General features: G+C 41.5%; 7 protein-coding genes across 16 annotated transcripts in view; 3 read left to right on the plus strand and 4 right to left on the minus strand.

The window, feature by feature from the left end:
- Positions 1-10,491, minus strand: part of if (inflated) — a 31,246-nt gene extending 20,755 nt beyond the window's left edge. For 2 of the 4 annotated variants that reach the window (NM_167544.2, NM_078654.2), the window contains exons 1-2: positions 10,375-10,491; positions 6,908-7,253 (exon numbers count right to left, since the gene is read on the minus strand). In NM_167544.2, the coding sequence (NP_728021.2) occupies positions 6,908-7,113 (206 nt within the window). In that variant the 5' untranslated portion in view covers positions 7,114-7,253; positions 10,375-10,491. Of the gene's footprint in view, positions 1-6,907; positions 7,254-7,920; positions 8,132-9,526; positions 9,603-10,374 lie in introns of those variants that run through there. The other 2 variants (NM_001169306.2, NM_001169307.1) reach the window with 2 other exon arrangements.
- Positions 10,492-10,989: 498 nt separating this feature from the next.
- On the plus strand, positions 10,990-12,149 carry mRpL22 (mitochondrial ribosomal protein L22). Its single transcript, NM_078655.4, has 3 exons — positions 10,990-11,401; positions 11,475-11,688; positions 11,803-12,149. Exons 1-3 carry the CDS (start codon positions 11,132-11,134, stop codon positions 12,018-12,020), a joined length of 702 nt encoding a protein of 233 aa, NP_523379.2. The 5' UTR covers positions 10,990-11,131; the 3' UTR covers positions 12,021-12,149.
- A 22-nt stretch (positions 12,150-12,171) lies between these two features.
- Positions 12,172-14,065, minus strand: CG9609 (uncharacterized protein). Its single transcript, NM_132933.3, has 2 exons — positions 13,622-14,065; positions 12,172-13,561 (listed from the first exon to the last, which is right to left on the minus strand). The coding sequence occupies exons 1-2, from the start codon at positions 13,805-13,807 to the stop codon at positions 12,536-12,538; spliced, it is 1,212 nt and encodes a 403-aa protein (NP_573161.1). The 5' UTR covers positions 13,808-14,065; the 3' UTR covers positions 12,172-12,535.
- Positions 14,066-14,339: 274 nt separating this feature from the next.
- On the plus strand, positions 14,340-16,701 carry Sap30 (SIN3-associated polypeptide 30). 2 transcript variants are annotated; one of them, NM_001298423.1, is made up of 3 exons: positions 14,340-14,597; positions 14,742-15,399; positions 15,624-16,701. In NM_001298423.1, the coding sequence occupies exons 2-3, from the start codon at positions 15,007-15,009 to the stop codon at positions 15,750-15,752; spliced, it is 522 nt and encodes a 173-aa protein (NP_001285352.1). In that variant the 5' UTR covers positions 14,340-14,597; positions 14,742-15,006; the 3' UTR covers positions 15,753-16,701. The 2 variants fall into 2 exon arrangements, with proteins under 2 accessions (NP_001285352.1, NP_573162.1); NM_132934.4 differs by lacking the exon at positions 14,340-14,597 and having other exon boundaries at positions 14,809-15,399.
- Rrp45 lies at positions 16,462-18,323 on the minus strand. 2 transcript variants are annotated; one of them, NM_001298424.1, is made up of 3 exons: positions 17,731-18,323; positions 16,830-17,570; positions 16,462-16,774 (listed from the first exon to the last, which is right to left on the minus strand). In NM_001298424.1, the coding sequence occupies exons 1-3, from the start codon at positions 18,185-18,187 to the stop codon at positions 16,734-16,736; spliced, it is 1,239 nt and encodes a 412-aa protein (NP_001285353.1). In that variant the 5' UTR covers positions 18,188-18,323; the 3' UTR covers positions 16,462-16,733. The 2 variants fall into 2 exon arrangements, with proteins under 2 accessions (NP_001285353.1, NP_573163.1); NM_132935.3 differs by having other exon boundaries at positions 16,510-16,774.
- An 852-nt stretch (positions 18,324-19,175) lies between these two features.
- Positions 19,176-24,799, plus strand: CG4768 (uncharacterized protein). 3 transcript variants are annotated; one of them, NM_001316633.1, is made up of 5 exons: positions 19,176-19,791; positions 21,346-21,435; positions 21,507-21,693; positions 21,753-21,980; positions 22,252-24,799. In NM_001316633.1, the coding sequence occupies exons 1-5, from the start codon at positions 19,611-19,613 to the stop codon at positions 22,373-22,375; spliced, it is 810 nt and encodes a 269-aa protein (NP_001303562.1). In that variant the 5' UTR covers positions 19,176-19,610; the 3' UTR covers positions 22,376-24,799. The 3 variants fall into 3 exon arrangements, with proteins under 3 accessions (NP_001303562.1, NP_001245719.1, NP_573164.2); NM_001258790.2 differs by having other exon boundaries at positions 22,252-23,813; NM_132936.4 differs by having other exon boundaries at positions 22,252-23,080.
- CG9132 (uncharacterized protein) lies at positions 23,959-27,767 on the minus strand. Of its 3 annotated transcripts, none has more exons than NM_206767.3 (4): positions 27,583-27,767; positions 26,239-26,635; positions 25,807-26,015; positions 24,573-25,741 (listed from the first exon to the last, which is right to left on the minus strand). In NM_206767.3, the coding sequence occupies exons 1-4, from the start codon at positions 27,663-27,665 to the stop codon at positions 25,690-25,692; spliced, it is 741 nt and encodes a 246-aa protein (NP_996490.1). In that variant the 5' UTR covers positions 27,666-27,767; the 3' UTR covers positions 24,573-25,689. The 3 variants fall into 3 exon arrangements, with proteins under 3 accessions (NP_996491.1, NP_996490.1, NP_001245720.1); NM_001258791.1 differs by lacking the exon at positions 27,583-27,767 and adding an exon at positions 27,122-27,138; NM_206768.3 differs by lacking the exon at positions 27,583-27,767 and having other exon boundaries at positions 23,959-25,741; positions 26,239-26,791.
- Positions 27,768-27,859: the final 92 nt, after the last annotated feature.

Here is a 27,859-nt window from a genome sequence, read left to right on the forward strand (position 1 = left end):
GATGCGTGAAACTCGAGAGGGGACGACCCACAGAAGAACTTCCTATGAATGGGCGAGTAAGTGCACTGAGAGAAAGTCATAGAACCTAGATTAAAAGCAAACAGAATTCAACAAACACACATTCCTTCTGAAATAAACTATAGTTTAGGATAGAGGCTTACTAACAGCAAAAGCTGGGCTTTGAAATATTCATTTTAATATCATAAGTTTAGCACATTTTTTTTTTTCAAGTGCATCTCAATAAATGGGAGGGTTTTCAGCGCGACTGAATGAAGCGGGTCTTTGGAAGTTTGCAAGCTGTTGTTTCTGCCGGCATTTGCAACGTACTTATTTAAAAAAAAAAAAGATTTAAAAAACACAAATAGGCAGGCAGCTGCAATTTATTACGAAGTGAGGCAAAAACGTTAAGTAACGTTAGGTGAAACAAAACGCTGGCTAAAAGTTTTGAGTATTGAGTGCAATAGGTTGAGTTCACTTGCGCTCTGTAAACCTGAAGGCGAGTGAGTATCTTTTCATCTTCGTATCTTTGTATCTGATGTGTGTGCTCAGTGCTGACATCATTGGCGTTCATCGAACGGCGTCGATTCGAATATAATTAATATTAATTTATGGACAGACGAACAGAAATGACACAAACTCAAACAGGTTCCCCACATTCGGGGGGAAGTTCTCATTTCGAAGGGGGCGCCTCGTAGATCCCATTTGCATTTCATTTAAGTGAATCAATGAATAACGAAATTTCCAAAAAAAAAAAAAACCAAGAGAGACCTTTCTTCACTCGATGATTAATGCATATTTGTTTGTTTGACTCATGCCAATTGATTTCCAAGTATACCATGAAGTCGAGCAATTATAAATAGTCTTTTTATCATGCCTTCAAGAAGTATTTATAAATTAATTACATTTAAATTTGATATCCTTATAAATGTATTTATAAATCAGGGCTCAAGTAAATATTATATATTAACTGCTTACTTCTTCTTTTAATTTATATTTATATTCGTTATTTCCCTTTTTGATTTCAAGATAATTTGCCTGAAATCACCTACATAGAAATATAATAGAAACGAACAAATACAATTGTTTGGCTCTTTTTTTTTTAGATTTTTCGATTTTTTCAATTTGTAATTTGAAAACGGTTCAATGTCTCAATCGGAAAGGATAGATCGAAAAGCAATTTTCCGCACACATGTCTTGAAACCGAAATTCAGGGAAAAAAGGAGCCACGAAGTAGATACAATAGAAGACAATACAATAAACTGAAATGGTATGGTATATGGAATGGAAACCTTCTGTTGGTTCGCGCCTTGAATGCTAAATTGAGTTTGTCCAGGGAGACCCGTCTTGAATTACCTTCGATGTGGACGTCGCGTGCAGCAGCCGCAATAAAAATAATGTTTTAAAAATAACATTTTCGAAAAATTACCGCCTCTCCTAAGCCCCCGACTTCCGAGTCATTCGCTGAACACATGTGTTCGCAGGATGTGTACTGCTATACTCGAATGTATGTACATATAGACATACATACATATATGTACGTACATACATACATACATATCTTCATGTCCCACTGCGATTTAGTAGACCTACTCCGGTTCCAATTTTCTGAATGATGTGGGTGCGGGGCTCGTGTGAAGCTGCGCATGCTTCCTGCCACATATGTATGTATGTGCACTATATAGTGCTCCTCCTGAATGAATTAAGTCCACAGTGGCGCAGAAAAGTGCGCGGTCGGTGGATGGATGCAGATGCCCAAGATGACAGCTGCCGGAACGGGGTTTCTACGATAGTTCATAGACTGGTATTTCACCGTATCGCATGGCAAAATTCTTTGATCTTTGTTTAGATGCATTTGCAAACTCTTCATGTCAGCAAAAAAAATGGTTTACTTTCCATAAGAGATCACTCCGATTTCCGCTGATCTAATCAGCTCTTATTTGTATAACTCCAATTTGCGCGGCAGCAATATTTAAATTTTTAAGCCTTATAAACACCCCGTTAGTTGCTCAACTTAAAACTCAACTTCCGTCGATTAAGGCTGACTTTTGAGGTGCACTGTCACTTGGTAACCTTTTAGGTAAATAAAAGGGGGCACCATTCCCTTCGATTCGAACAACAGAGGAAAAGTGAAGTGAAAAACAGCCAACTCACTTGCGAAGTCAGGCGGCGTTAAACCGAGAACCGAAACGAACGGATAGAATAGGATCGTATCGTATCGTATCGGATCGGTTGGGAATGATATGAGGGTGAGGCAAGAGTCGGGGAGAAATTGGGAAAAGTGGGCAACGGCGAGGGCGTGTCGGCGCTAAACATGTGTGCGCCCCCCCGGAGGACCGGGAAAACTGGGAAAAGCCGAACAAAAACCCTTGCACACGTGACAGACCCGGCGTTTGTTTTGTCCATTGAGCGATTTACCATTTTCAATTTACCATTTTCCCATTTTCAATTTACCATTTTACCATTTTCCCATTTTCCATTTCCCCCGTACCCAAGTGCGTGTGTGTGTGCGGTTTCCCAGCACCTTTTTTACACATTGACACTTCCGTTTTCCTGAGATACCCCTATGGCCAGCTGATCTGCGATCGATGATCGACTATCTGCGATCTGCGATGGATATCTTATAGCTACCCCGCCACTCGAAACTCCGCAATCAAGCGGCAATTAAGGTTTCGTTCGGCCAAACAAATGAAAATGCCAAAGTATTCGAGTGCAGAGAAAATACAAATGGTCACTAAAAGATGTTAATAATATTAAAAAAAAAAAATTATATATATATAAAAAAAACCAAGAATGAGCTACTCTAGAATTAGCTACTAGAATTAGAGGTTTGAATAACTGGTCTTGAATATATGTTTATTTTCTTGTAAATAATATATTAAACTATGATATACCCTCGAGAACATTTAACAAGGAAATAGTTAATATATCAGATATTTTAACTCTTTTATAAATTTGCATAGAAACACAGCTTGCTAGTGATAAAATACACTGTTTTTTTTTTTTTTTTGCAGTGCACGTGCGGCATAAATATTTGAAATCAATTACAGTACTCATTGCCTGCCGCCGTTTTTTGCCATTTCATAACCACAACAAAAAGGCCGAGAGACAGACGATCGATACGATCTCAGCTGCAGCTGACAGTAGTTTATTTGAGTTTATGCAATAGATGGATTGCCCAGACCAGGCCAGACCCAAGCAGCCCACTTACTGGAGGTCTGGTGAACCGGAGAACTGGAGAACCGACAGAAGACTCTGTGGATGGAGACCCCAAATGAACTCCTCAAGTGATCTTGATGCAATGTTGCATCGATGTTGGTGGGCTACCGGAGAAGTGGCTAAAAATAATTCAAGGGGTGACTTTGTAGATGCTATCTTCGAGATACGGTTACTAAATGTGTTACGAAAATGTGACCCAAAGGTTTTGAAATAATCATCGCTTTCAACAACAACATTGTTCTATAACGATTTAAACTTGATTATTAAACATTACATTTTGATTTTAGAAAATCAATTGCAATTAGACTAAATAATATACAAATCTATTTATACAAATCTGCTTTCAGCGCACATTATTCATAAAAATTGTTTAGTGATAACAATACAGCTGATTGGCGAGTGTAGCAGACAATAAATATAAAGTTTATTATGTAAATTATGGATTCTAATTTCGGAGCAAAAGAAGCCAAGAGTCTTATCATCTGTGAGTTATCTTGATGCCAACCTCGCGGGCCAACAGTTTAATGTGTGTGTTAATACGACACCGGCGATTTCACTTGGCCAAGTGTCTGGTCTAGATTTGTATGATGTGCCACAAGGATACCGAAAGCAGGCATGGAGCAAGGCATGGAGAACGGGGTCAGGCTAATGAGTTGGTCCGACCATAATGTCCGTCTATAAGGAAACTTGTGACCAGCTAGCCAGCTAGCCAGCTAGCCAGCTAGCCAACCAAGCAACCAACCGATCGACTCTCGTTCTGGATAACGGACAAACGACTTTATTTGGCCAATTGGGTGAAGCGGCGACAACCTTGCCGCTTTGTATCCAAACACTTGACCGTAAATAGAACGCACCACGCAGATAACTATGTCGCTCTGCGGCAGATACAGGTACATTGCATAGATGCCCAGCTACAGCTAGAGATACATAGATACATATGCTATTCAAGGTAGAACGGTAGATATAGGCTCACGTAGAATTCTTCGGCAAATACGGTTACATCGTGTATTAATTGCCGCCTCTCAGGGCAAACCACATACATACATATTGGCCAACGACTTCGGGGGCTGTTGCCTTATAAACAATAAGCACATCTAGTTACTTAGCCACCTTGTGTTCAGCACTTTCCTCACTGCGTATCTCGAATTGCCTGTGTATCTTTGTCTTCAGAGTTAAGCGCACAATTATCCCATGGAGTCGAGTGATCTTAGACTTTTAACGATGCAAAGACCGCAAAAGTAATGCCCTTGCCTGCCCAGCTGGGAGATTAATATTAATATGTATATTAAAATAACATATATATATTAATACTAATATACTATATAGAGTCTACTGGTAGATAGTGATACTATCAATATAGTCTGGGCGCAGCTTACAACATTATGTCACTTGATTTTGATGTCTGCAAGCTTTAAGATACTTGTACCTTAAAAGATGCAACATCTCTATTGCTCAGATCTATACGACATTTTCAAAACTACGTTTAAAGAGCATTCGGAGAGCAGTCAACTTGGTTCTAAAGTCACTGAGTGCTAACTTTTTGTTCGGCCTTTTATATCTATGTATCTTTGTAGCTGTATCTGTATCTGTATCTTCAGTTGTCGCCACTTCTGGGGCAGGGTCTAACCGAATGCCGCGTGTGTTTGCGTCTGTTTATTGAATTGTAAACAATTTTAACGCTGCATTTAAATAATTTTCGTTGCTTTTAAGTGCACTTAGCGCAGCAGCTCGTTTTTTTCGTTGGTTTTTTTTCATTTTTTTTTTTTGAATCTTTGGCCCGAGCGGTGTGTATAAATGGATTATAGAGACTTATGGCGGTAAAAAAAGTGCAAACGGCCAAAAAGCCATTCACACACGTAGCCAGATGCTGTTGCCCTGATAGCCTGGTGCCCACTCCTTCCACTTTTCACCCGGCCACTCTCTCCATCGATGGTATGGTATGGATCTTTGGTTCTTCAGTCCTCTCGAACTTTGCTCATAGTGGACCTAGCACTAGACCCCCAACTCCGGCTAAACCATCCAGCTAACGTGCGAAAAGTCCAAGCAGACTACCGCCTAAATGTAATACACAGTACACAGTAATTATAGAATATTTGCAATAAAAATGTACAAAATTATTGCACTGTGGTGCAAAGTTAACAATTGAATAACACCTTAACGATTGAATAAAATCTACATTGATTTTAATCATTTATACTATGATTTTCTAGTAGAACAAAGCAACTATTTGACGACTCACTGGGATTTTCGTGCAGTGCAGGCCTGAAACTGCGCGATTAACACGGTCCATCAAGCTGAACTTTGCGGGTTCAGAAAGGCTATCGCTCCGAACGATCGAACGGCTCACATGAATAGCGTGAAAGTACTGGGTGGATCGCATGGGCGGGAAATGAAATGAAAATATGTTTTTCGCCATTTGTCAGGGGTCAGAAAGGGGCCCTGGAAAAGACCCCAATAAACTTTCCGCTCGAAAGTCCGGCGGTTGGGGCGAAGTGTCCCAGATAGATTTAAATGACCGACCGACCGACCGACCAGTGCCGTCCGATGCGACACGCTCGTAAATTTATCAATGAATCTTTACCCGAATGGGCGACGCTATCTCATTGCGATTGAAACTAATGGGCGTTTAGCATTCTAGATGCATATTTTCACGCTCCTCAAGATTGGAGGCAGGCGGCATGCCTGCGTGCTGGGAGCCTAGTGCAGATAGCCGGGAATCTCGACTTGAAGATTAACATGTCACTGGATTATCTACACCAATGGACGCATAGGCTGCGAAAAAAAAAGACTCAAGAAGCGGTCTGTCATGACCAAAGTATCTCTTAGTTTTCTACGCGACTGATAACGTTAATAGTCGCTAGAATCATATGAATATGAATATGAACAGCATTCAGTTTTGGGGCTTCTTACTGACATGTGAAAAGGACACTACCGTGCTGGAAAGTTTTCGAAAAAGAAGGAATTGAACTGTGAAATCCCGGAAACTTGCGTGAATTGAATGAATTCTTTTATCGCCAGCAAGAAAACGAAGTACTTCCGATGCACTGATTTTTCCCTTTTCTTTCATATCGGCGGAATTCTTCTTTTTGGGCACACTTAACTTTATCAAAACAAGAGCTCTACTTAATTGAGGAAAAAAGATGACCCTAATAAATAATATATATTGTATACTATATATCACATGTTATATTCATATCATAGTTGGTCTTATCTGGTATTTTTACATGATATTATATGATGGATGAACACCAGCATCTTTTAGATCGTAGTACAAATAAGTGAAATGGAAAGAGTAACCGATAGCGGCGTGAATTCAGAAATTCAGCAATTCAGATAAAACGACTATACAGACTGCATTAACTGGAAAGCGTGCTTTAATCCCATATGATTTACTTATCTTTAATGAGTTTCATTTTAAAGCACATTTCTTCCAACGAAGATAATTTATTGAAAAGAAATGTCAAGAGGGTCGCTCGAAGATAAAGCAAAATAAATGACCCTATTCGGAAGTTGTAATGAATATAAGTAATCCAAGTAGGCTGAAAATTCTGAAAATTTTCCAATTATTTACAATTTTATTTCAATTCAGCTTGTTGCCTTGGAATCGAAATGAAACGCTAACTTCTCAACTTAGTTATATGAAAATATATTTATCTAGATCTATGCTTGGCTAACAATTAGTTAAACTTACTTATTCTGATTGCCGTAGAATCCACTGCGACCCTTGTGCATCGCAATGCTGAATCCGAACATCGAGTTGCTGGACTGCCGGAAACGGACGTAGCTGGGCAGGTCGATGTTGTAACCATGGGCGGACATGGCGATCAGGAGCAGAATCAGGCTCGTTATGGGGCAGTGAAGAGCCATTCTTCTTCGGTGGATGGAATCTCCACTCATTTTGTCGACTTTCTAACTTCTTTATTCGCTGAGCTGATTACTTTACTTTTTGCTGTATTTCTACTTTCTCTCGAATTTGTATATCGATTTCGTTGGGCTTGCATCCAAGAACTTAGCACTTTACGCTTGCATCTTCACAGCTGGCGATCGGAATCGAGAATTATTATAACATATGGTCAAAAGAGACGCACACACACGCGCGGCTTTATTTATTATATAAACTCAACCTTGGCCAACATGAGTTGAGATTCCAAAAACGAAAACCGAAAACCAAAAAAAAAAAAAAAGAGCATAAAACACGAAAGCCAAAAACAAAAACTATATTCTTCAACTCGGCAAATGCTGAGTGTCTCTGTTTTTTAGTATCTCCACATATCTCTATCTCAACGTCTGCGATCTTCCTCTCTCATTCGCACCCACTCGCCCGCTCTCTCTCTCTCTCTCGCTTAACATCATAATCAAGATCTGTTGGCCTTGGGAATCGCGGAGTGGGCGGGGTGGTTAGGGCTGGTCGGATATCTAATGTCTGAAGTCGGATGTCGGGCCAATTACGAGTATCTTTATTACACGGTTCAGTTTCTTTTCAAATTATTCGTTACTATTAAACTGTCAATGCCAAAAAATCAATAAAATGCATGTCATCCGATAATTTGAACTTATTTTTATCGATTATTATTATATTATTAGGTTTTAATTATATTTCTTTGCATGTAAGGTTGTTTATATTATATTTTTATATTTAGTAGCTTTTGTTTTCATTAAAACGGTTTCTTGTTAATTTTTTAACAAATCACTTTAGGTTCTCACTTCTTTTTATTATTTATTTTATTTTATTTTTTTTTTGTTTAAATGATTTCAATCATCTCCTTTTCACTGCAGCAAAATGCTAGGGTATCAGTCGGGTCGTTCATATATTGTTGTCTAATTCTAAAATCTGATTTGTTGTTTTTAGACATTTTTGACGGTTTCATGTTTGCTTTTGGATTTTTTTCTTTTTGCTGCATGCTTAGATTTTGGCGCGTTCTACGCTCAGCATCGCGATGATGGTGATGGTGACGTAATGGGCCGTCAAACAGGTTGGCCAAAATAACAAAATAACGGCCAAAAAGCCATTAGACTTTTAGCCAGATTGAAAGCCAGCCAGCCAGCCCTTCCCACACAACTTTAGTTTAAATTGAAGATAACTTTCAAGGAAAAGTTGAAAATGCAATTGGTATCGAACGATTCAAAATATTATTTCAGTTGCAAGTACTTGAAGAAATCAAGACCTTAAGTAAGTATTTGAGCTGGATATTTTTTGCAGTGTACGTAGGTTTCTGTGGCGGAAAAGAATCCCACAAGTTGTAGGCGGTTTTGTGCAGGTGACATTTGACACATTTTCCACTTTTTATGCCCAGTTTTTCCGCCGAGTGTGGGCGATTCGAGTTCATTGATGGGCGGCTGCCATTCATAGACAAGAAAATGAATTATAATTAAGCGAGAGAGAGGAAAAAAAAACAACCTAAAAATTCGCTGTAGAACGCGCCATATGGTGTACACCATTTAACATTCAACAAATTGATCATGCGGCTGGCATTCAAAATGACTGGCGAATGTGTCAATATAAATAAGACAGTTAATTTCGTGGCCCACAAATTGCAGGCTAAAAATTGAAATGCGTTGCCAGGCGAACACAATTGTTAACTGAAAGTTGCTAAATTTGCATAAATAACTTCCTAAGCGTGCAATTTGCATTTAAATGCAAAAGCTGGCGAAAGTTTCTAAAAATATTTCTTCGTTTCCCATTTATTTGATCATCATTTGAACTTGTAACTACTAATTAACGAAATAACCTTCAGTTTTGAAGTAAAAGGTTTGAGACCCTTTTTGAACACTTCTCTTCTTTTTTTTGCACATCAATTGAATATATTTGGCAACAGTCACTACTGGAATTGCCATACAATCTTGCCCAGATGGTTAAGATATGAATACGAAAAAAAAACACATCAAAATAGTGGAAAAAACGATCATTGTCTAAAAATAAATCTAAAAAGTTGGAAGCTGTGTGCTACGCCCAGCAGAGTCCGCCTATATCTAGGTATATATGCACATGTATATATAGACGTGCATATACAGATCGAATTCTACACTGCACAAAATGTCGGAGGTGCAAACACAGCTGCGACATTAGTTTATTGATTTTGGCTTTTGTGTTTGTGTTTTTTTGTCAGATTTTGTTTAATATGCGTATATTTTGGGAATTTATTTGGTCGGTGCACTTTTCACTGGTGCTGCAACACTGGAAAAAAATGTTTCAAGCAATTTGTTGGCGCGTCGCGTGTTGTGCTGTTAATAAGTAAAGTTCACTTTCAATTGGTATTGTTTGTATTATTTATATTTTGATTTGCTATTTGACATTTGGTGTTTGCTCTACCTCGGCAGCGAACGCAGCAAGATTTAAACGACGACTAATGGCGCACAGTATCTGTAAGATACATCTTAGCACCGCCAGAGATACATGGGTGAACTGCTCGTGCCAGATCGCCTACTCAATACCCAACCAATGTAGTCTCTAGTTTTTAGACTCGGGAGAGCGATCTCGGAACAAACGCAAAGCTCTCAAACAACCAAAACGATAGCAAAAGTTTTATTTTTTCATTATCTACACATGTATGTAGCGAGCATCCCACTCGAAAAAAATTTCAAAGGTGAGTTTCGTGTGGGAAGTCTGTAATTTCCGTTAGCAAAAGTTTCGACCATTTGATGTGTCATTTTGTTGGGCCATATGTACATATGGAAGAACGTTTATTTCGAAAATGGAATCACATATAAATTTATGATTTTTATGTTCATATACACAAGCTTATATCCATTCGGAAATTAAAAAAATGTATATATTTTTTAAAATTCGAAAAAGGTAAATACACTTTTTTCAAAGTTTTAACTAAATGAGCTTTGAAATCTATAAGTTTTAATTGCACGATATGCAACATTTTCGCATGTGCGTTGGTGCAAATTAATTCTGCCTCGAAAATGAGAACGCTGCAGTGAAAATGGGTTTTCCCATTTATCCAGATGGTTTAGATTCGCAATCACGAGATCTCGGAATGTAGTGCAATTCGACTATACGAGCAAATTCGCCGGCTAACCGAGGCAGAGCAAACTGGCAATGCAAATTAATGAAAACAAACAATGAGCCCTCGAAACTCCGGTAAACATTTTCGATGGCTGGATATATGTATCAGATAACACGCAAATATAAATGTTTCGCCGTTCAATTACCATCGATTGCATTTGCATACGCGAATTTGAATCAAAACTGGCGCCCGTTGAATTTCCGTTTCGAACGCGAGCGCTCCGCACTTTACACCAGGCAACTTTCGCTTCACGCCACCGAATGCAGCACTCAGATGGCTAGCAATTCCTCAGATACAATTTCAAATTTCACGCAGGGATGCCAGATCGTTGGGCGATTCAAAAGTGAGCGCGACGCGCTGTTGAGAACGATCAACTTAAGTGTATAATATTGAACTAGAATAGTTACATAGTGCATAAGGAATATTTATGTCTTTCAATTTTAATATACTTTAAAGATGGTCAATTCCAAATGGGTACTTTAATTGTTAGGTTTCATATTTTTATGAAAATGTGTATTAATTGCTAATTTGTGTGGAGATAAATGTTTCCGTTTCAATGCATTATTTTAATGGCTTCTAAATGTGAATTGCTGATATGCTCTTATTTAAGTTAATAATTTTATGTCGTACCAACTTGCTTTTACAAGTTTTTTTTTAAATCTAATAAATAAATATATTTTCAAGCAATATCGATAGCGCTGCCAGATGTTTACATATCCTAATCAAACGCTGCCATACCGCTCGCAGATCAGCCGCTTGTGCGGTACGTTTTAGGTCCACGGCATACCTGCTGCCATTGGTCACACTGGCAGATTACGCGATTATTTTTTTTACGGAAAGTCTGCGTTTTCCCTTCCGGATTGAATTGCCTGGATTTGCTGTGATAACTCAAGCAAGCTAAGATGCACAAGGTGATCCGGCAAATGTCCCAGCTGCGCCTGCAGGCGCCACAGGGAGCAGCGCTCCTCCGATCGGCGGATAGCAGCTCAATATCACCAGCCATATCACCAGTTTCACCACCTGCCCTCCAGTCGAAATCCCTGCACACGGCCGCTTCCGCCGGAATGCTGTGCGCCAAGTGGAACAAGTACAACTACGGACCCCGCAAATGGCTGGAGTACAACAAGACCGTGCATCCGCCGCAGGAAACGGACGAGGAGCCCAGAAATGCTGTAAGATACATATTTCGAACGCACTGCTGTTACCCCTCCAGCTGCAATCCTCTAATCCACTTGCATTGCACAGTATGTCTGCCACATGCGCAGCAACATCAAATACAGTCCGGACAAGATGTGGTACATCGCTGCCTTTGTTCGCGGAATGTCCGTCGACGAGGCGCTGAAGCAGCTGAACTTTGTGCTCAAAAAGGGGGCCACCGATGTGAAGGAGACCATACTGGAGGCCCAGCAAATAGCCGTGGAGCGGCATAACGTGGAGTACAAGAGCAATCTGTGGATAGGTGAGCCGCAGGGGCACAAGGAATCTATGTATCCACTATGAATGATGGATTATCATTAGTTTCTTCATCACTAACCATTATATTGATGAATCTTTGTCTGTTCTTACCTACCAGCCGAATCCTTCGTGGGCAAGGGACGCGTCTTCAAGGGCGTGAGGCGGCATGCTCGCGGTCGCTTCGGCAAAGTGGAGTACAAGCACTGCCACTACTTCGTGCGCCTGGAGGAGGGCGAGCCGCCGCAGCACTACTACCAGGAGCCGCAGACGCCGGAGCAGCAGTACGAGAGCTGGATGGAGCAGATGCGAAGCCGGAAGATCATCAACTCGCTGTAGCCACCTGAATTGGCACTCGTATGCAATCGATCCGCACTCCTGCAGTCCTCCATCGCCATCGCGTCCACGCGCATTAAGCATTTTTTTTGGTTTTAGAAGATTGTTTAATAAAATAGAAACAGACAAAAGAACTATGTCAGAGGTTCATATTGTTCTTATTTTTACTTAGAGGAGTTTATTTTATTTAGTTTTGCGCGTATATACACAATGGATATTATTGGTTTTCTCTCTGGATGCCCGAGAGTTTCGGAACTCTAGTTGAAGTCAGGGAATGTTTGCAACTGTAAGCTTAAAGTAAATAAACTAATTCGCTCCAGGCGAATACTACTAATAATAGCTTACTAATTTATGCAAATTAATGCAATTTCGGATGTTTCTGAACGCAAATCCTAAGTATTTACTGATAAATTAGTTGTTTCTCTTTTAGAAGTTGTGGTTTAAATTAAAGTAGTCATTCAATTGTTAGCCTCTTGACCAGACCTTCTCACTCCCGTCCCTTTGAATGGCCTTTTGCTCTACTCCTGCTCCTTTTCCTCTTCATCCTGCAGGGTCTGTGCCAGCAGCTCCTCGACGGGGTCATCCTTCAGCGACTGGGTGATCTTTTCGAGGACCAAAGGCTGTCGCTCGCGCACCGCCTCATCATCTTCCTTGTCCAATTGCAGGCAGGCCAGTTTGGATAGCCTCGAATGTTTGCTGCGTCCAGCATCGCGTCGTCGCTTGCGGGATGTGGACTTAGTTTTGCCCCCTTCTCCAGTCTTACTCTTGTCCTTCTTCTTGGCTTTCAATTCCTTTTTCGTCGCACCATCTTTGTGATCCCTGAGCAGATGTCTCGCCAGATTCTGCGCACTGCTGAAACAGCGGCCGCAGTCCAAGGCCTGGCACTCGAAACGCCTGCCCGAGTGGGCGGTGAGCATGTGCTGGCGTAGATTCCTGAGGTACGAGTAACTCTTGCCGCATCCCTCCTCGTTGCAGGTGAAGGAGGTGGCGCACTCATCCGTCTGCGCCGCCTCCTTGTGCTTCACCTCGAGGTGACGCTTCAGTTCGCTCGGCTTGTCGAAGGCACTATCGCAGCGGTCGCACTTATGGCGATTCTTGCCGTGCAACGAGTCGCGACAATGCTTCGTATACAACGTCCATTTGTCGAACTGCAGCGGGCAGCCGGGACACTCGTACAGCTTGCAGCTGGGCTCGTGACTCTGGCACTGCCACTGCTGGTAGAAGCCGCGCGAGCACTTCGAGCAGCTGTACGGATACTCCAGCGTGTGCTCCCTGATCTCGTGGCGCTTCAGCTTGAGCTTTTGCGAGAATTTGGCACTGCACTGGCTGCACGGATAGACCTTTGGGCTCTCGTGGGTTTCGCGCATGTGGCGGGTCATGTTGCTAACCGAGATGAACATCTTGCTGCACTCCTCCAGCGCGCACTTCACCGTCTTCTTGGCCGCCGACTCCGGACGCTCGTGGGTGCTGCGCAGATGCCTCTTTAAGTGCGTCACAATCGAGTACGTCTTGTCGCAACCCTCGTACGAGCAGGCGTGCTTCTTCTGCAAAGTGGTGGCGGCGTTACTACTGGCTTACACTTAACATACTCTAACTATACTCACAATCCCTGTGTGATGATACTCATGGCGATCCAATTGGTCCAGCCGCTTGAATGTGGCCTCGCATTTGGGCATGCTGCACGCGTACTTGGCCGAGCCGATGCTGTTGCGGCGTCCCTGGCGCTGCTTGAACTCCTCCAGAGCGGTCTCCATATCGCTGTCGCTGGCAATTTGCGTTCCAGGCGGCATTTTTGAGGGTTTTTATCTCCGAAATATTGCAATCTCTTTTTTTTTTGTGTTTTAGGTTACCGCGACATCCGCAAATGTCGTGGAATTATTTGGCCACACTCGTGTACGTGGAAATAGCCAAGGACTTAAGGTTGAAGAGATTGATTTTATTTCAATTTGGTGTAGCAAATCTATAACTTATAGGTTTCTTTTAATTTGGTGTAGAAAATCGATGATGTCCCTGGTAAGCGTTTATGATTTCGTTTTTGGAGAGATGGTAGATTTTTTGGTATTTTTCCAGGGCTGGAAATTGCTGCCTAGCAGTGTTGTACTGCAACAACTGAATAAGATGTACGATACGTTATCGAAAACGTTACATTGGTCACATTATTATTCATTTATTCAAAATATAATTGTCACATACGTTATAGCTAAGATTTTTTTTAATGTGCCTGGGAAAAGTTTGCAGTAACCCCGTTGTTTATTTGCAGAAAATTCTGCGTATTCCTTTTCCCAGTCTTTTTGAATGATTCTGTTTAATTCTCCAACTCACTACGGTGAAAATTCCTTGCGTCGATGCATTTAACAAATATATGCTTGTTAGTCCCCCGTCTCAGAAACTACAATCAAGAATTGGTCTGAAGACGAGTATAATAATATTCTATATAGACAAGCAGTCAGATACGCCTGAGAAAAAGGAAATTCAAATTTCATTGCACTAACGTGAGCTAGTGATGACAAAAACGGTAATTGGCTCAACTATCGTACCGGTGTGCGGTACCTATCGGAATTGGAATCAATGCTGGAAAAGGTAACTATATTTTGGTACACGGTATTTTTAAATTTAAGTACTGAAATTAACTAATATTTATTTAATTAATATTTTGTGCGATTATTAATACCAATTAAAAAATATTGATCGATAATCTGGAAAAAAATGCACTTGATATTTAAGATATTTGAGAAACTGCAAACAGTTTCAAATTGTCCGCTCTTGCCAGCTGCGGAGGAATTTCCCCATTTCCCAGTTTGGTCACATCGCGCTGTCGAAAGAAAATTTTTTTCTTGCAAAGAGAAACAAAGCAAAGCAATAGTCGAAAGTGAGAAAGACGAAAGAGGAGACAAAGGAGCGAAACGGAGAAAATCAGAGAAGCAGCAAGCAGAGCAGGAAGGGGGATTGGATAGGAACTCGAAAGCAATCGGCCAGGATCGGGAACAGGATGAACAACGGATTCAGCACCGGCGAGGAGGACAGTCGCGGGCACACGGACCAAACGTGCTGCCTAATCGACGACATGGAGCGGTGTCGCAACCAGGCTGGCTACGCCAGCTACTCCAAGCGCATCCAGAAGACGGTGGCCCAAAAGCGGCTCAAGCTCAGCAGCGATCCGGCCGCGCAGCACATTTACATCTGTGACCACCACAAGGAGCGCATCCAGTCGGTGCGCACCAAGCGTCGGCGCAAGGACAGCGAGGACGACAGCAACGAGACGGACACGGACCTGCACGAGTTCCCCGATCTCTACCAGCTGGGCGTGAGCACGCTGCGACGCTACAAGCGCCACTTCAAGGTCCAAACGAGGCAGGGCATGAAGCGGGCGCAGCTGGCGGATGTAAGTTTGACCTAGTTAACGAATTGAGCAGGCTATGTCCACTTTCTGTTGCCGGATTTCAGTGGGGTAACACGCTGGTCTAATGTGCTCCGTGATGCTCCATAGTTGGCCCTCTTGTAGTAGCCTCCACTCTAAAGAAAAGGCAGAAAAATGTGCCATGCCCTTTATAAGGTTTTCTAAACCCTGTTTTAATCAAGTTGCAAACCTCTACTCTTCTCCCGCAGACAATTATGAAACACTTCAAGACAATACCCATCAAGGAGAAGGAGATCATCACATTCTTCGTGTACATGGTGAAGATGGGCTCGAATAAGCTGGACCAGAAGAACGGCCTTGGCAACGACACCACCTGAAGGCGCGTCGGCGGGCGGAGGGAGGAGGAGGACGCCGACGACGTCTACTCCTTTTAACGCTGGCCAACTGCCGATCAAAAGAAATTAACAACCAAACTTCTCACATTGTTGCTGCATTTGCTGGACGTCGGCATTGTTGACCAGAATAGGGATGAACGAGAATATTGATAGTGCAATGGCTCATCCTCATCCGTGTGACCCCCAAGAAACCCAATCCTATACCCATAAGCCACCACTGCCCAAACCCTTAAGCCTTTCCCCCGACTCCCCGGAACACAAGTAATATGCGAAAAGTAAAACAGCAATGAAAGAACGTAAGGAAGAAGGCAACTGGTGCTCCCACGAAAAACAAAACAAACAAAAATTAAAAATAAATAAACTAGTATGTTGCGAAAGTGAGTCTAATATTAAAAAAGAAATTTACAAAAACTATTTGTAGCCTTGGTCCGTTGTTAATAGCTCTTTATACACGCACTACATTAAATAAACTATGTAAATTTACAAGAGAATTAACAGAAAACACAACACACTCAATCAAATAGCAATTCGTATTCTTAGGCTTAAAGACATGTTTATTTGATCGTTTGTATTATACATCATGTTAAGTGAAGTGGGGCTCTGGCTAGACATCAGTTAGTAGTAACCAGATACTTTAAGCGAATCAAAACACAATTAGACTTCAATGTGAAAGCAAATTGAATCCGGAAGCCAATACCAATTATCGCTACAAACAGAGAAATAACGAACGAAATAATTTGCAATATTTAAACTAAAACATCGTGTCGTTTGCCCCGGCGGTTTGGAGATATATTTAGAGCTCTAGTTTAAGCCTAACTTAGACGAACATCGGTTCCACAAATCAATTGGAATTACGCATTAAACGATTTATGTTAAAGCCTAGACTGATTTTAGCCATACATATAAGCCTAAATAAAACTTAATAGAAAGCATTTTCTCTTAACTACACGACTATCACAACGGCTAGATGTATCGCTTGGCTTCCTCCTCGGAGTCGCTGTGATCTGGAGAAGAATCAATGCGTTATTAATGGGACTCCAGCCATGATTGCCAACTTACTTTGCTTCCTCGGCGGTGTCTTTTTGTTCGCCTTGTATTTGCCGCGACTTTGTTTGCCTTTAAGGCCTGCCTTCGATGGGCTTGCTTCCGAGCGCATGGGCAGTTCCTGGGAGTCCTCATCGTGTGGCAGCCAGTCGCTGGTGTCCATCGGTGCGCCAGCACTTTCCTCTTTGGACGGCTCTTCGTTGGCCACAGGCGTCTCACTGCTCTCGTTATTATCCAACTGCATTTTCTCGCTTGGCGGAGGTTGCTGCTCCTGTTTCTGTCTGCCCATCAGTTTGTTGTAGCTCAACTTGTGCTCCGTATTTAAAATCAGTGCCACCAGCCCATCGACCGATTGATCGCCCTGCGATCGACACTCTTCGTCCAGCGCCAAAGCTTTGCGTACGAAATTCAACAGAGACTTGCAACGAACCGCCGCATTGCGGGCACACTGCATGATGATGCGGGCATTTGTGGGTGCAGTGCCTCCGGCAGTCAGGCTGCACAGCTCCTGGAAGGAGTTAAAGCTCAGGACAATTACCGAATCGGCGGCGTTCTCCTCCAGCAGCGTAGGATCCAGTATTGGTTGCACACTGCTCTTGTAAACACAGTAGGTTACACTGACGGGATAGTGGTGGAAAAGCAGTGGAATGAATTCGCGCTCCTTTTTCTTAAAGATGCGCAGTTCGCCGTCCTTATACCAGACATCCGGTCGACGGAAGTGCATCAATGCAGCCAAAGTGGCTATGGTGCTGGCGTCTATAAGAAAGAATTGAGATATATAGATATATAAAAATATAAAACTAATATGAAGATTATTCTTTAAAAATGAAAGTATGGCCAAAGTATGGCTCCAACTGATAGCTTTTGATCATTTGTGAGGTAATCACGCTTTTCATCTTGAGATTGGTGCTTTTACCATACAGATTCCCGTCGTGATTGAGCACATTGACGTTGACACGGATGCACCACACATGCTTCTCGACGGCCACGCACAGAGATTCCAGATCGATGCTTCTAGAGCTGCGGAAGGTCCTCTCGAGCAGGGAGTTCAGTTTTAGCGATCGCTGGTCATGTGTGGTATGCGCCTCGTCCAGAAAAGCAACACCGCCAAGATATACGTTCAGGTGGATTTTGCCTTCGTTGGGCCGCGACAAGGCCGGCGGTCCCATTTCGCAGGTCACTTGGGCCAGTACCTTCGTATCGCCCATGGACACCGCCACGGAGCCCCAATCCTTGCCGAAGGTCAGCTCCACATCGCGGGACTCGTTGGAGCGCCGCCCATCGAGGCGTTGGTTTTGCTTCACCGCCAATTGGACGAAGCTTCGCTCTGGCTTCGATTTGCCCGGCTCGAAAAAATTTGAGTTATGGAACATCCTGGGTATTCGCTGGGAAGGATCCTTTCGATTTGTTTTGAATTCGTTTGGGACTGAATTTGGCCGGCTTTTAAAAACGTGCAGAGCGCGGCGTTGCCACTGCGATCCACATACATGCTGATCCGGAACTGGTTCCACGGAACTGGAACCATTAAAACGCATAATAAATATTTAGACATTTTTTTAGTTATGTGTAATAAGAAGACGATTTTATGGTGCACTACAAGGTGGCTTTTAGCGCCATAAACATTTAGGTATATTTAAACTAGAGTTTAAATTTTGCACAAATAAATATTTTTTTTTAGGTCGTTGGCTATCTAAAAAATAATTATTCAAATGCCTATACAGCTTATTTGGCATACAACTTAGGCAATAACTATGAAAGTAATGCACTAATTCAAGTTCTTCAATAGTATTGGCGATATATATACATATGTGTGCAAATTGTTTAACGTTTAACAGATGGCAACATTATTTTTATGAATTTTTTACTGGTTCACAAATTATATATATATATATATATATATATATATGTACGCCAGCCAGATTGGATTATCAATATTAAGTATACAAAGACTACAACATAAAAAACATAAACGTTATATAGTTTTTATGTTCCAAAACGCAACATATAAAGAAGAGTATTTTAGTATCATAAAATTACAGTTTCAAGCACAAAATATAGTTTGTAATAATGATTTCTATTATTTTTAAATAACAATCTAAAATATTTTAGGAACATAGTGATTCGTGACTGGTTCGCCACATCAAAACAATTTTGTAAGCCTAGGAGCCTATAGATAAATTAGTTCCAAAATAAAATGCAACACTTCATATTTAATTCAATAATTTTACACCAGGCATTAGTTGGAATTTTTATTTGTATTATCTTTAATTTTAAAAAGTAAAAAATAAGTGACTGGTTCACCAGGATCAGAACCTGCTACCGGATTGAAAATCGAACTAGAATGCCAGCAGCGGTGGCTCGACAGTTTTTCCAGATCTAGCAACGCCGTCGCTGAGTGTCGTTCTTTTTTGTGCTGGTTTACTACGTAAAAGTGTTGCTCGCTTTACGTTCGTGCGATAAATAAATTAGTATCATTCCCAACCGGTCGTCCAGAGTAGCTCCTTCTTGGGCAGACGGTCGAAACGAAGGATTGCCATCCGATTTCCTGGCTAAATCCGATATCGAAACCAAGAGTTTGGTCCAAAGTGCGTGCGAGTGTGTTGGTGCGTTTCATTTCGCGTGCGAGTGTGTGTGTGCGTGTGTCGTCGTAGCAGCAGCGCCAGTGGAGGAAGAAGAAGCAGCAGCAGAAAAGGAGCAGCGCAAGAAGAAGATTGTCCAGGCACATTTGCCGGAACGGGAAGGAACCCGTAACTTGGAAGGGACACAAGGCGAGAGAGCGAGTTAGAGGAGAGAGAAATGCAACAACAACCGGAGTCCGGAGGCGAGGAGAGCTGGCTGGAGGAGCAGTGTCACCGAGAAATCCACGGTCAGCACGATGAATACGAACGGGAGTTTGTGCGTCAGCGGGATAACAATCTGGGCACTGTTTGGGGAGCATTCCAAGATTCGGCCACCGCCGTTGCACAGCTGTACAGAGGTGAGTTGATTGCTATTGAGAGGATTTGATGGTTGGGGGGGATATAGATCCCGTTATTCCTTCCAAGGGCGTAGGCTTCCATGCTTATTTTTTGTTGCTATTCTTTGTGTTTCCATTCCGTCTGACTATCTGCGTCCATGTGTGTGTTCGTGTGTGTGTTGTGTGGTCTCTCTTCAAAAATAGTTTTGGGCGAGGTATTAATAGAACAGCCAGGAGAAGAAGAAGAAGAAAAGTAGGGGGTAGCAGCAGCCCGGCTTTCATGATGAAAATGCAACTTCCCTTTTCGGTCGCTCCTCAATACTACGCATTATCAAAATGCAGAAAGGGCTCATGTTGCTTTTGTTGTTTTTGTTATGGTTTATGGGCAATATTGTTGATAATGGGGGGGGGGGGGGGTAAGAGGGATGCAATAGAACAGGGAGCAAAAGAATGAGAGAACGAGACGGTGCGAAAAGAGAGATGGCAAGTGCAATAGCAATCAAAAATAGGGAGAGCACGAGGAAGAAAAGGGCAGAGGCGTCACCGTTTAGAATTTTTTTGCCCCCCATTTGTTGTTGCTGCCGACTGTGGTGTTGTTGCTGTTATTGTTGATATCATTAATCAACATGTGCGTACAGGCTCATCTGTTTGCTTGCATGCGTGTGTGTGTGAGAGAGTCGAACAGCTGTTTTGCTTTCGTCATTGTTTTCGGCTAGCGAAATACAAAACAAAATGAAGTTGGGAAAATCGCTGGAAGATTAATTTCCCATGCTCTTTGCTTTCAAATTCTTGTTTTTTTTTTTATTTTGCTTGCAAATAACTTCGAGTGCCTATTGCCATCCCTCTTGCACCGCATTCTTCCTCTTACTCCGGGTCGATAACGGCTCTTCTCTTGCCTTCTGTCTCCCTCTCGTCCTTTTTCGTCCTTTCGTGCAGCAGGTGTGCAAGGAGCAGGGGTCAACCGTGAAATGAGAGAATGAGAGAGGGAAGAAGACGATCGACAGGTCGTAGGTGTTTGTTGCTATTGTTCACTTTCCACAAGGAAAAACGGTTTGCAGGGATTTCGTGTTCGCCATTTCATTCCACTATGTCCGTACATCCTGTATATATAATTTAATATTTCAGAAACATAAAGATAACAAAATCATTTTTTATTTGTTTCCTAGAATTATCAAGCAATGACTCAAGTTAAATTTTGTTTACGTATCAATTTTCTTTCCATGAGGGAAATAACTAATAAATACCAGTAGTTCGCATAAAGCATCTGATATAAACATAATAACCACATTATATTTTGTCGACTATTGCTCTTTTATATTCCATAGTAGGGATTAGGTAGTTGAAACTGGATTCTTAAATCGATCACATACTTTAGGATCAGCAGTTCTACACCAACCTATGAAATTTATGATTAAAACGCAAAAAAAAGGGGGGAAATAATGACTTATTCATATTAAAGGGATAAATCCATACACTAAAAAGAAGAGATCCACAAGCAACGAATAGATTTCAAATTTATAACCCTCAGAAGTACGATAGTATATGATAAATAACATATTTCTCCATATTCCACAGAACGCTCATCGAACACATTTTCCTCAGACACAGGCGCCCTTTGGCTGCCCTTCCAGACCGCAGCTGGCACTGTGACAACACTCTACAAAGGTGAGTCCATGTCGCTTCTCCAAATAGTTCCGGCTTGACTAATCCGATCCGTGTCTCCCGATCTCCTCCAGAATCATGTGATGGTCTCAAACGCACCAGCGACGCTGCCATTCAATGCGGCTACCAAAGACGCACTCGCGAATTGGCCGATTGGGCGCGAAGCAAAAAACGCCGCATGATTCGCCGCGAGGATCTGTTGGCCTATTTGGCCGGAAAGCCACTACCGCCATGCAACTCAAATCCACATGCCAATCGTCGGTGAGTCGCCGTTGCCATTTGCACAATTAAAACTGCTCACTTTTTTCGGTTTCTTGCAGTTCGCCGAAGCCGGAGCATCACCACCAGAGTGGCAGTGGTGGCTCTGGCCTGGGATTCCACGGCTCCGGATTGGGCCTGACCGGTGGTCCGCTCACGGCTGCCGGGGGTGGGCACTTGCTGTCCGCCGGAGCAGCCGGTGGCCGTCAGGAGGGAACGGGCGGTGCCCCCGGCGGCGGAATCGGCGATGACTTGCACACGTTCAAGGAGGCCTTGGTTTTGCGGCCACGGTTAGTATTAATCAGACATTTGAGATTATCAAGTTCTCAGCTACTGCAAGTTTAGCTAATAACAAAAGAAATTTCTGAACAAGAAGCGCAAAAGGAATACATCCTGAATTGCACACACAGTTTTTGTGATCTTTTTAAAAAATTTAAAGACTGTCGAAAACATTCAGAAAGTTATGTTATTAGCGGAAGCTTTATGAACTTGTTTTTATAAGCAAACGATCCCAAATCAAATCAAATCAAAGATAACTCATCAATAACCTATATATTTTAGTGGCCCGGAACTATTGGCATTTGTCGCCAACGAAATCGCGCGACATTGCAAGCGTCCCGGGAGTCCCATTGACGACAAAATGGACATTTGCCACTACAGTAGTAAACGCCAGCGCTTCATGTAATCCACAAGCAATTGCAATTGCGATCCCAGCCCAAAGCCAAGCTCCCGGTCACTAGGACACCATCTAGCTACTCCACCTCGTCTGATTAAAAATGAAAATGGAAATGAAAAGGAAAAATATAAAGGCCACTGCGAGCGAATTGTGTCGAAGGCTTGCGAGAACGAGAACATAAGTAGTAACTTTATGTTAAGATTTTCAGTTTAAGAATTGCCTACCGTATTTTTTTTTTTATAAAATCAACCCACTTTTAGCCACCCACTTTGTGCACATACATGCAGCAAATGTACGTAAAACACACAAAAATCACACGCATGAATAGGGTTAAGTTATGTTTTAGTTGATAGCACTTAAGAAAAAAGTCATGTCGATTGTAATGACACCAGAAGATGTTTATGTTATAAGGATAATGCCGATGGTGGGCACAAACTGTTAATCATTGTCATCATGCATTAATGCGAACGGAGTGAAAAGCTTAGGAGTACGATATCTGTTATATGCCAGCTGTGCGTCTGATTTACGATTACGATTAAGCGAAGCAGTAATAGTGAATGGTATTGTAAAATGCATAACCCCAATATAGTATACATATATATATATATTTTTTTTTTGCATTATGCAAACGACAAATGAAGCTGTGTAAATAACAACAAAATAAGAGACACCCCCAGAAATCCGAAGCAGAAATATAATGTTACATATTTATATATATACACTCCTTGTATATGCTACTTAAAGCCGCCTCTACCGCCTCATTTCATCCGATTTCCGGAACTTGCAGCTCAAAATGTCACATATGCGGTGTCCGACGAAATCGAAATTGTGCCCATAACTCATGGCGGTTGAAGGAGCTGAAAAGGAACTCCGACTGAACTATGGCTAATGATCGGTTCGAGATGTAACTCAAATATCTCTTTTTAGGCAATCCGAGTTGTGGATGCTTGACTGTATTCCCAAATATGCCGAGTCTGTCCTGACATTAGCTATAGTTCTATCGGGGCGTATCCAAACTAAAACTATGATGTGCAATCCGTGGTGATTGTGACTCCAAGCTTGCCGAGTTATACCAGATACCCCCCCACAACTATTTATACATATATAGATAGCTATGTATATGAGTAGCATACGATGATGTAACATTGATCCACGTAGAGTTCGGTGAGAGAAATCCGGAGGCAGAGAATTACTAAAGTAAAATATTGAAGAGGCAGCAAGCCGTATAAATTAATTGTGTATCGGCGTGAAGTCAAGAGTCGGGAATCGAAGTCCTATGAAAATATTGCGTTGTAATTGTATGTACTAAAATCTAAACGATTATTAAAAAAAATAATAATAAAAGAAATCCATAAGAAAGTCGAAAAACAATACCTTAATGCAAAGAACAACCGGCGAGAGATCCGAAAACAAAATTGTAAGTTAAATAAAAACGTATGAAAAAAAGAACAGAAAAATGCAAAGCAAATGTGGTTTATATTTAACGAGGGGTTAATTTAAACATATAGCATCTTTATCAGCGAGTTTGAGAATATCCATAAAAATCGTTCAAGTCCCAAAAATTTGACACACAAAAATATCTGTTTCATTTTACATTGAAATTCATTGCTATTTTTATTTCGTATTTCATTAATATTAATTACATTTCTTGTATATATCTTGTGTGTATATATATATGTATAATTTTATTTCCATGTAATTTATGTTTCGTTTGTTGATTTTGTTGACTGCTCAAAGCTGGCGAATATGTTCGTTTCGAAGGTTATCTAAAATTAGTTACGAAAACTCAGCGAAAATATATATATATCCTGTTTGCAATTCTGGCCGGTTACACTGACAAATAAATGTGGAAAATATCGTGTAAATTTCAAAAATAGAAACTGTCAGCCAACAAACACAACGCTTTTTACTCAAAAAATAATTGGCTGTCGGTGATTAAATTCGCAAGTAAAATAGAGTCAACTCTTGTTTGCTTTCTCGTTGAAAGTAAGCAATAAGTTAGCAAAAAATAACAATTAAAAAATAGCAGTTAACTATTTCGAATACGAATCCCCAGAAGACGCGAGCCGATCTTTTCACATTGTATATATATATATTTCTAAAAGGTAAAGCGATGAAAATGTGTGCCAAAAGCAGCTCTTCTAATCATGGAACACTTATGGAACGAATAGAACGCGCTTTGTTTTTAATTTTTCCTTTTTTTTTTGTTTTGATGTTATCATTTTAACAGCAACAGAAACGAGAGAGCATAGTTATAGGATATTGATTTGTGGTGGCGCGGAGGTGAAGGGAGCGGGGTAATCGGGGCTGAAACAACAATTCAGATTTAGCAAGATTTCCTTCTCTACAATTATGTGGTTTATTAAATACATATGGATATTCCTTCATATTGTATATTATGTATATATAATTCATTTGATTTACTTAAACGCTATGCATGTGTGTGTGCCACTTTTGAAAACAGAACTATATATATATATATATATATATGTATATATAATGACCTGATCCCGATTGCGAACCTCTCAAATAAGGTGAAACCATAAAACTGATCGTTTAATTCAATTCCGATTTCAAACAATGTGAGTCGAGTTAAAAAATGGGAAACAGGTGCATAGATCTGCATTATTTCTGGTATTCCCATACAAGGTAGGGGATGTGAAACAATAGGATCGTTGGGGAGGGGATGGTAATTTGGAATAGAGTTAACAATAAATAAGATTGGCATGTAGTGCGTCCTATCGCTCATCTGCGGAATGTCCTTGTTTTACGTGCGTGTGTAAGTACTCAAAAGTTGAATATTTCACTTTAGTTTAGCTGTTGCAGTGTTTGTGTTCGTGTGTAAATTGATTTAAACTTAGTTTGCATTTTTATAATTGCATTATCTCGACGTTAACAAATTACATTTTAGTATAATTTCCATATAAATTATCGTTACTTTGACTTATACAATTAACAACCAGGCTAAATAGTTCGCTACAGATCCCCGCCCACTGAGAACTCTGCCCACGCTCATCGTACTCCTTCAATTAGAGCGAGATGCAACTACGCAGGCAGACAGAGAGAGAGAGAGAGTGAGGGAGAGGGGGAGAGTGGTGGGCGGGGAAACTAATACACAATTTCAATTGAATTATAAATCTTTAACTTTAACGCGTGACGCCTTTGCTGAATGTTATGTTCAATCTTTTGGTCTTGTTCAAAACGATAATAATTTGCTTGCAAATGGTGAATAAAAAAAAAAACATCTGGAGTCTTAAAACATAAAGTTCTGGGTGATAGGAGCGCAGCAGCAGCAGCAGCAGGAGGAACAGGATGATGTATATCTAGAACTGCACCCAGTTGGCGTTGGCCGAGTTCTGTTGTCCTTGGTTGCCACTAGAAAACCAAGAATTCGCAATGTAAAGCAGATATAGTTGGGAATAATCCCAGTTACAACTCACCCGGCTGATGCGTAGTCGGTCCATTCGGATCCTCCAGCGGCGGGTCTGTGGGCGGGCGAAACGCCGGGACTTTGCCGTACCGTCGTGTTTGCGGCGGCTGCGGCCGGTGGCGGAGCGATCTTGCCAAGGCCACCGGGCGGCGGTGGCAGCACGCCCGAGGAGCCTTTGTTCTTGCCAGTGCGCGAGGATCCCTCGGAGCCGTCCTTTTTCTGAAACAAACAACGAAGTTCCCATCCATTAAACAAGTTCGGATTCAACGGTTTTTTAGGTTTGAAAACGTTATCTTCGGCCACAAACACAATGATCAAGTTTCAACATCTCAGAAACTCAGATATGCTGATTAAGCAAAATGAGTGGTTTGGATGGGGAAGTCTTCTTTCCCAGAAAAATAGCTGATATAGCAGCATTCAAAGTACATGCAGCTACACCCACCGTTATCCGCATGTTGATCTTGATGGTCTCGCCCTCCTTGAATCCCAGATCGAGCTCCTGCTTGGGCTCCGTCTTCTCCTTCTCGATCTGCTCCTGGTTCTTTACCCACTTGAAGTGATCCTGCAGCGCAACATTCAGATCGAACGAATCGGATCGATCGCCGAATCCGAGGCCCAGAAATGCCGATCGCCCATTATCGTCCTGCACGCGGATGACAAAATAGCGGGAGCTATCTGAAACCGCCTCGATGGCCACGCCGGGATATGTGTCGATGGGGCAGTTGGCGAACAGGGCACCACTGGTCTTGTCCTCCAGCTTGAGGACAACGGCGGTGCCCTTGGCCACCAGTCGCATCCTGCCCGTCCAGGTGGGCTCCTTTAAGTTCCAATCTCCCGCTCTGCGAATAGGATAAATCACTTAGAATGGTTCTCGCTTCTTCTGGCGAAAATTGTATGCGCACAATGATAAGGAAAGTTCAATATATTATTTAGGTCTAAAGATCTGACAGAAAACTAACGAAATGGACTTTATCTAGCGTTTCTAGTCTAAGAATGCTTTTAGTTTCCATGTTATCTGCAAGAACTTCCATTTTTTGTTGTAGTTGTAAGAAGTTAATAGATCAAGATGATAAAGGATTTGTGAGGAAATCATGCATATTATGATCCCAAGATGATATATATATACAGAAAGAATTAACTATCTCGTAAGATAATTGATATTACGATATATTTAGGCCATAATTTGGAATGGAAAAACCGGTGGAATGTGGTTCTTGTGGATTAATTCGCTTGGCATTCGATTAATGGGTCGTTCGTAGTAGCTTTTTAATTATGGTATACCCCCAATATTTGAGTTATTCCGATAATTTGTGTTATTTGCCCACCTGAGCGCAGTTAACTGTGAAATGAACAGCAACAAAAGGAAAACAAAGAGAGTGGCTGCAAATAGCAACAATTACACGCACGCCAGCGAAGCTTTTTCGCTGCCCCCCGTTTCTTTCTGTGTGTTTATCTGTTTTTTTTTTTTTGTTTTTGTTCTTGGCTCCCTGATACGTGTAAGTGAAAATGTTCAACAATAATTCCAGGAAAAAAAATCAATTGGATTTGAACTTCACAGCCTCAGCAGCAGAAGTCGCGCTGCCTTTAACCTTGACTTTTTCTTAGAAAAACATAATTAATGCATTCCCACACCCCCAGTGGATATATGCACATATATATTTAGTTATATGTGCAGTGAGTGGGCGTTGAAATGCACGAAGAACTTTCAATTTTGATGGCAGAAAATCCAAAAGCAAGGGGCGAAAAAAAGTAGTCACCTGGTTTGCCAGCCGATTTGTCGACTTACCTATAACCACGATTGCTCGCACGGGGTGGTATTTTGTAGATAAACACCTCCGGCTTCACGATCAGCACACTTTCGTATTCCATCTTATTCGAAGTTCAGATAAATTTGATTTTGTTTATTATCTGAATCTTTCCAAGTGTTTTTTTAAGCTTTAGCCAGTGTGACCGGCGGGCGATAGTCTGCATATGCCAAGCGACCCTCGAAAATATACCAACACAAAAGTGTTGAACATCATTTTTAAATTCAGATTTAAAAACTATTAAATTGATTAAATGAT

This window comes from Drosophila melanogaster, chromosome X (genome assembly GCF_000001215.4).
Source record: "Drosophila melanogaster chromosome X".
Lineage (NCBI taxonomy): Eukaryota > Metazoa > Arthropoda > Insecta > Diptera > Drosophilidae > Drosophila > Drosophila melanogaster.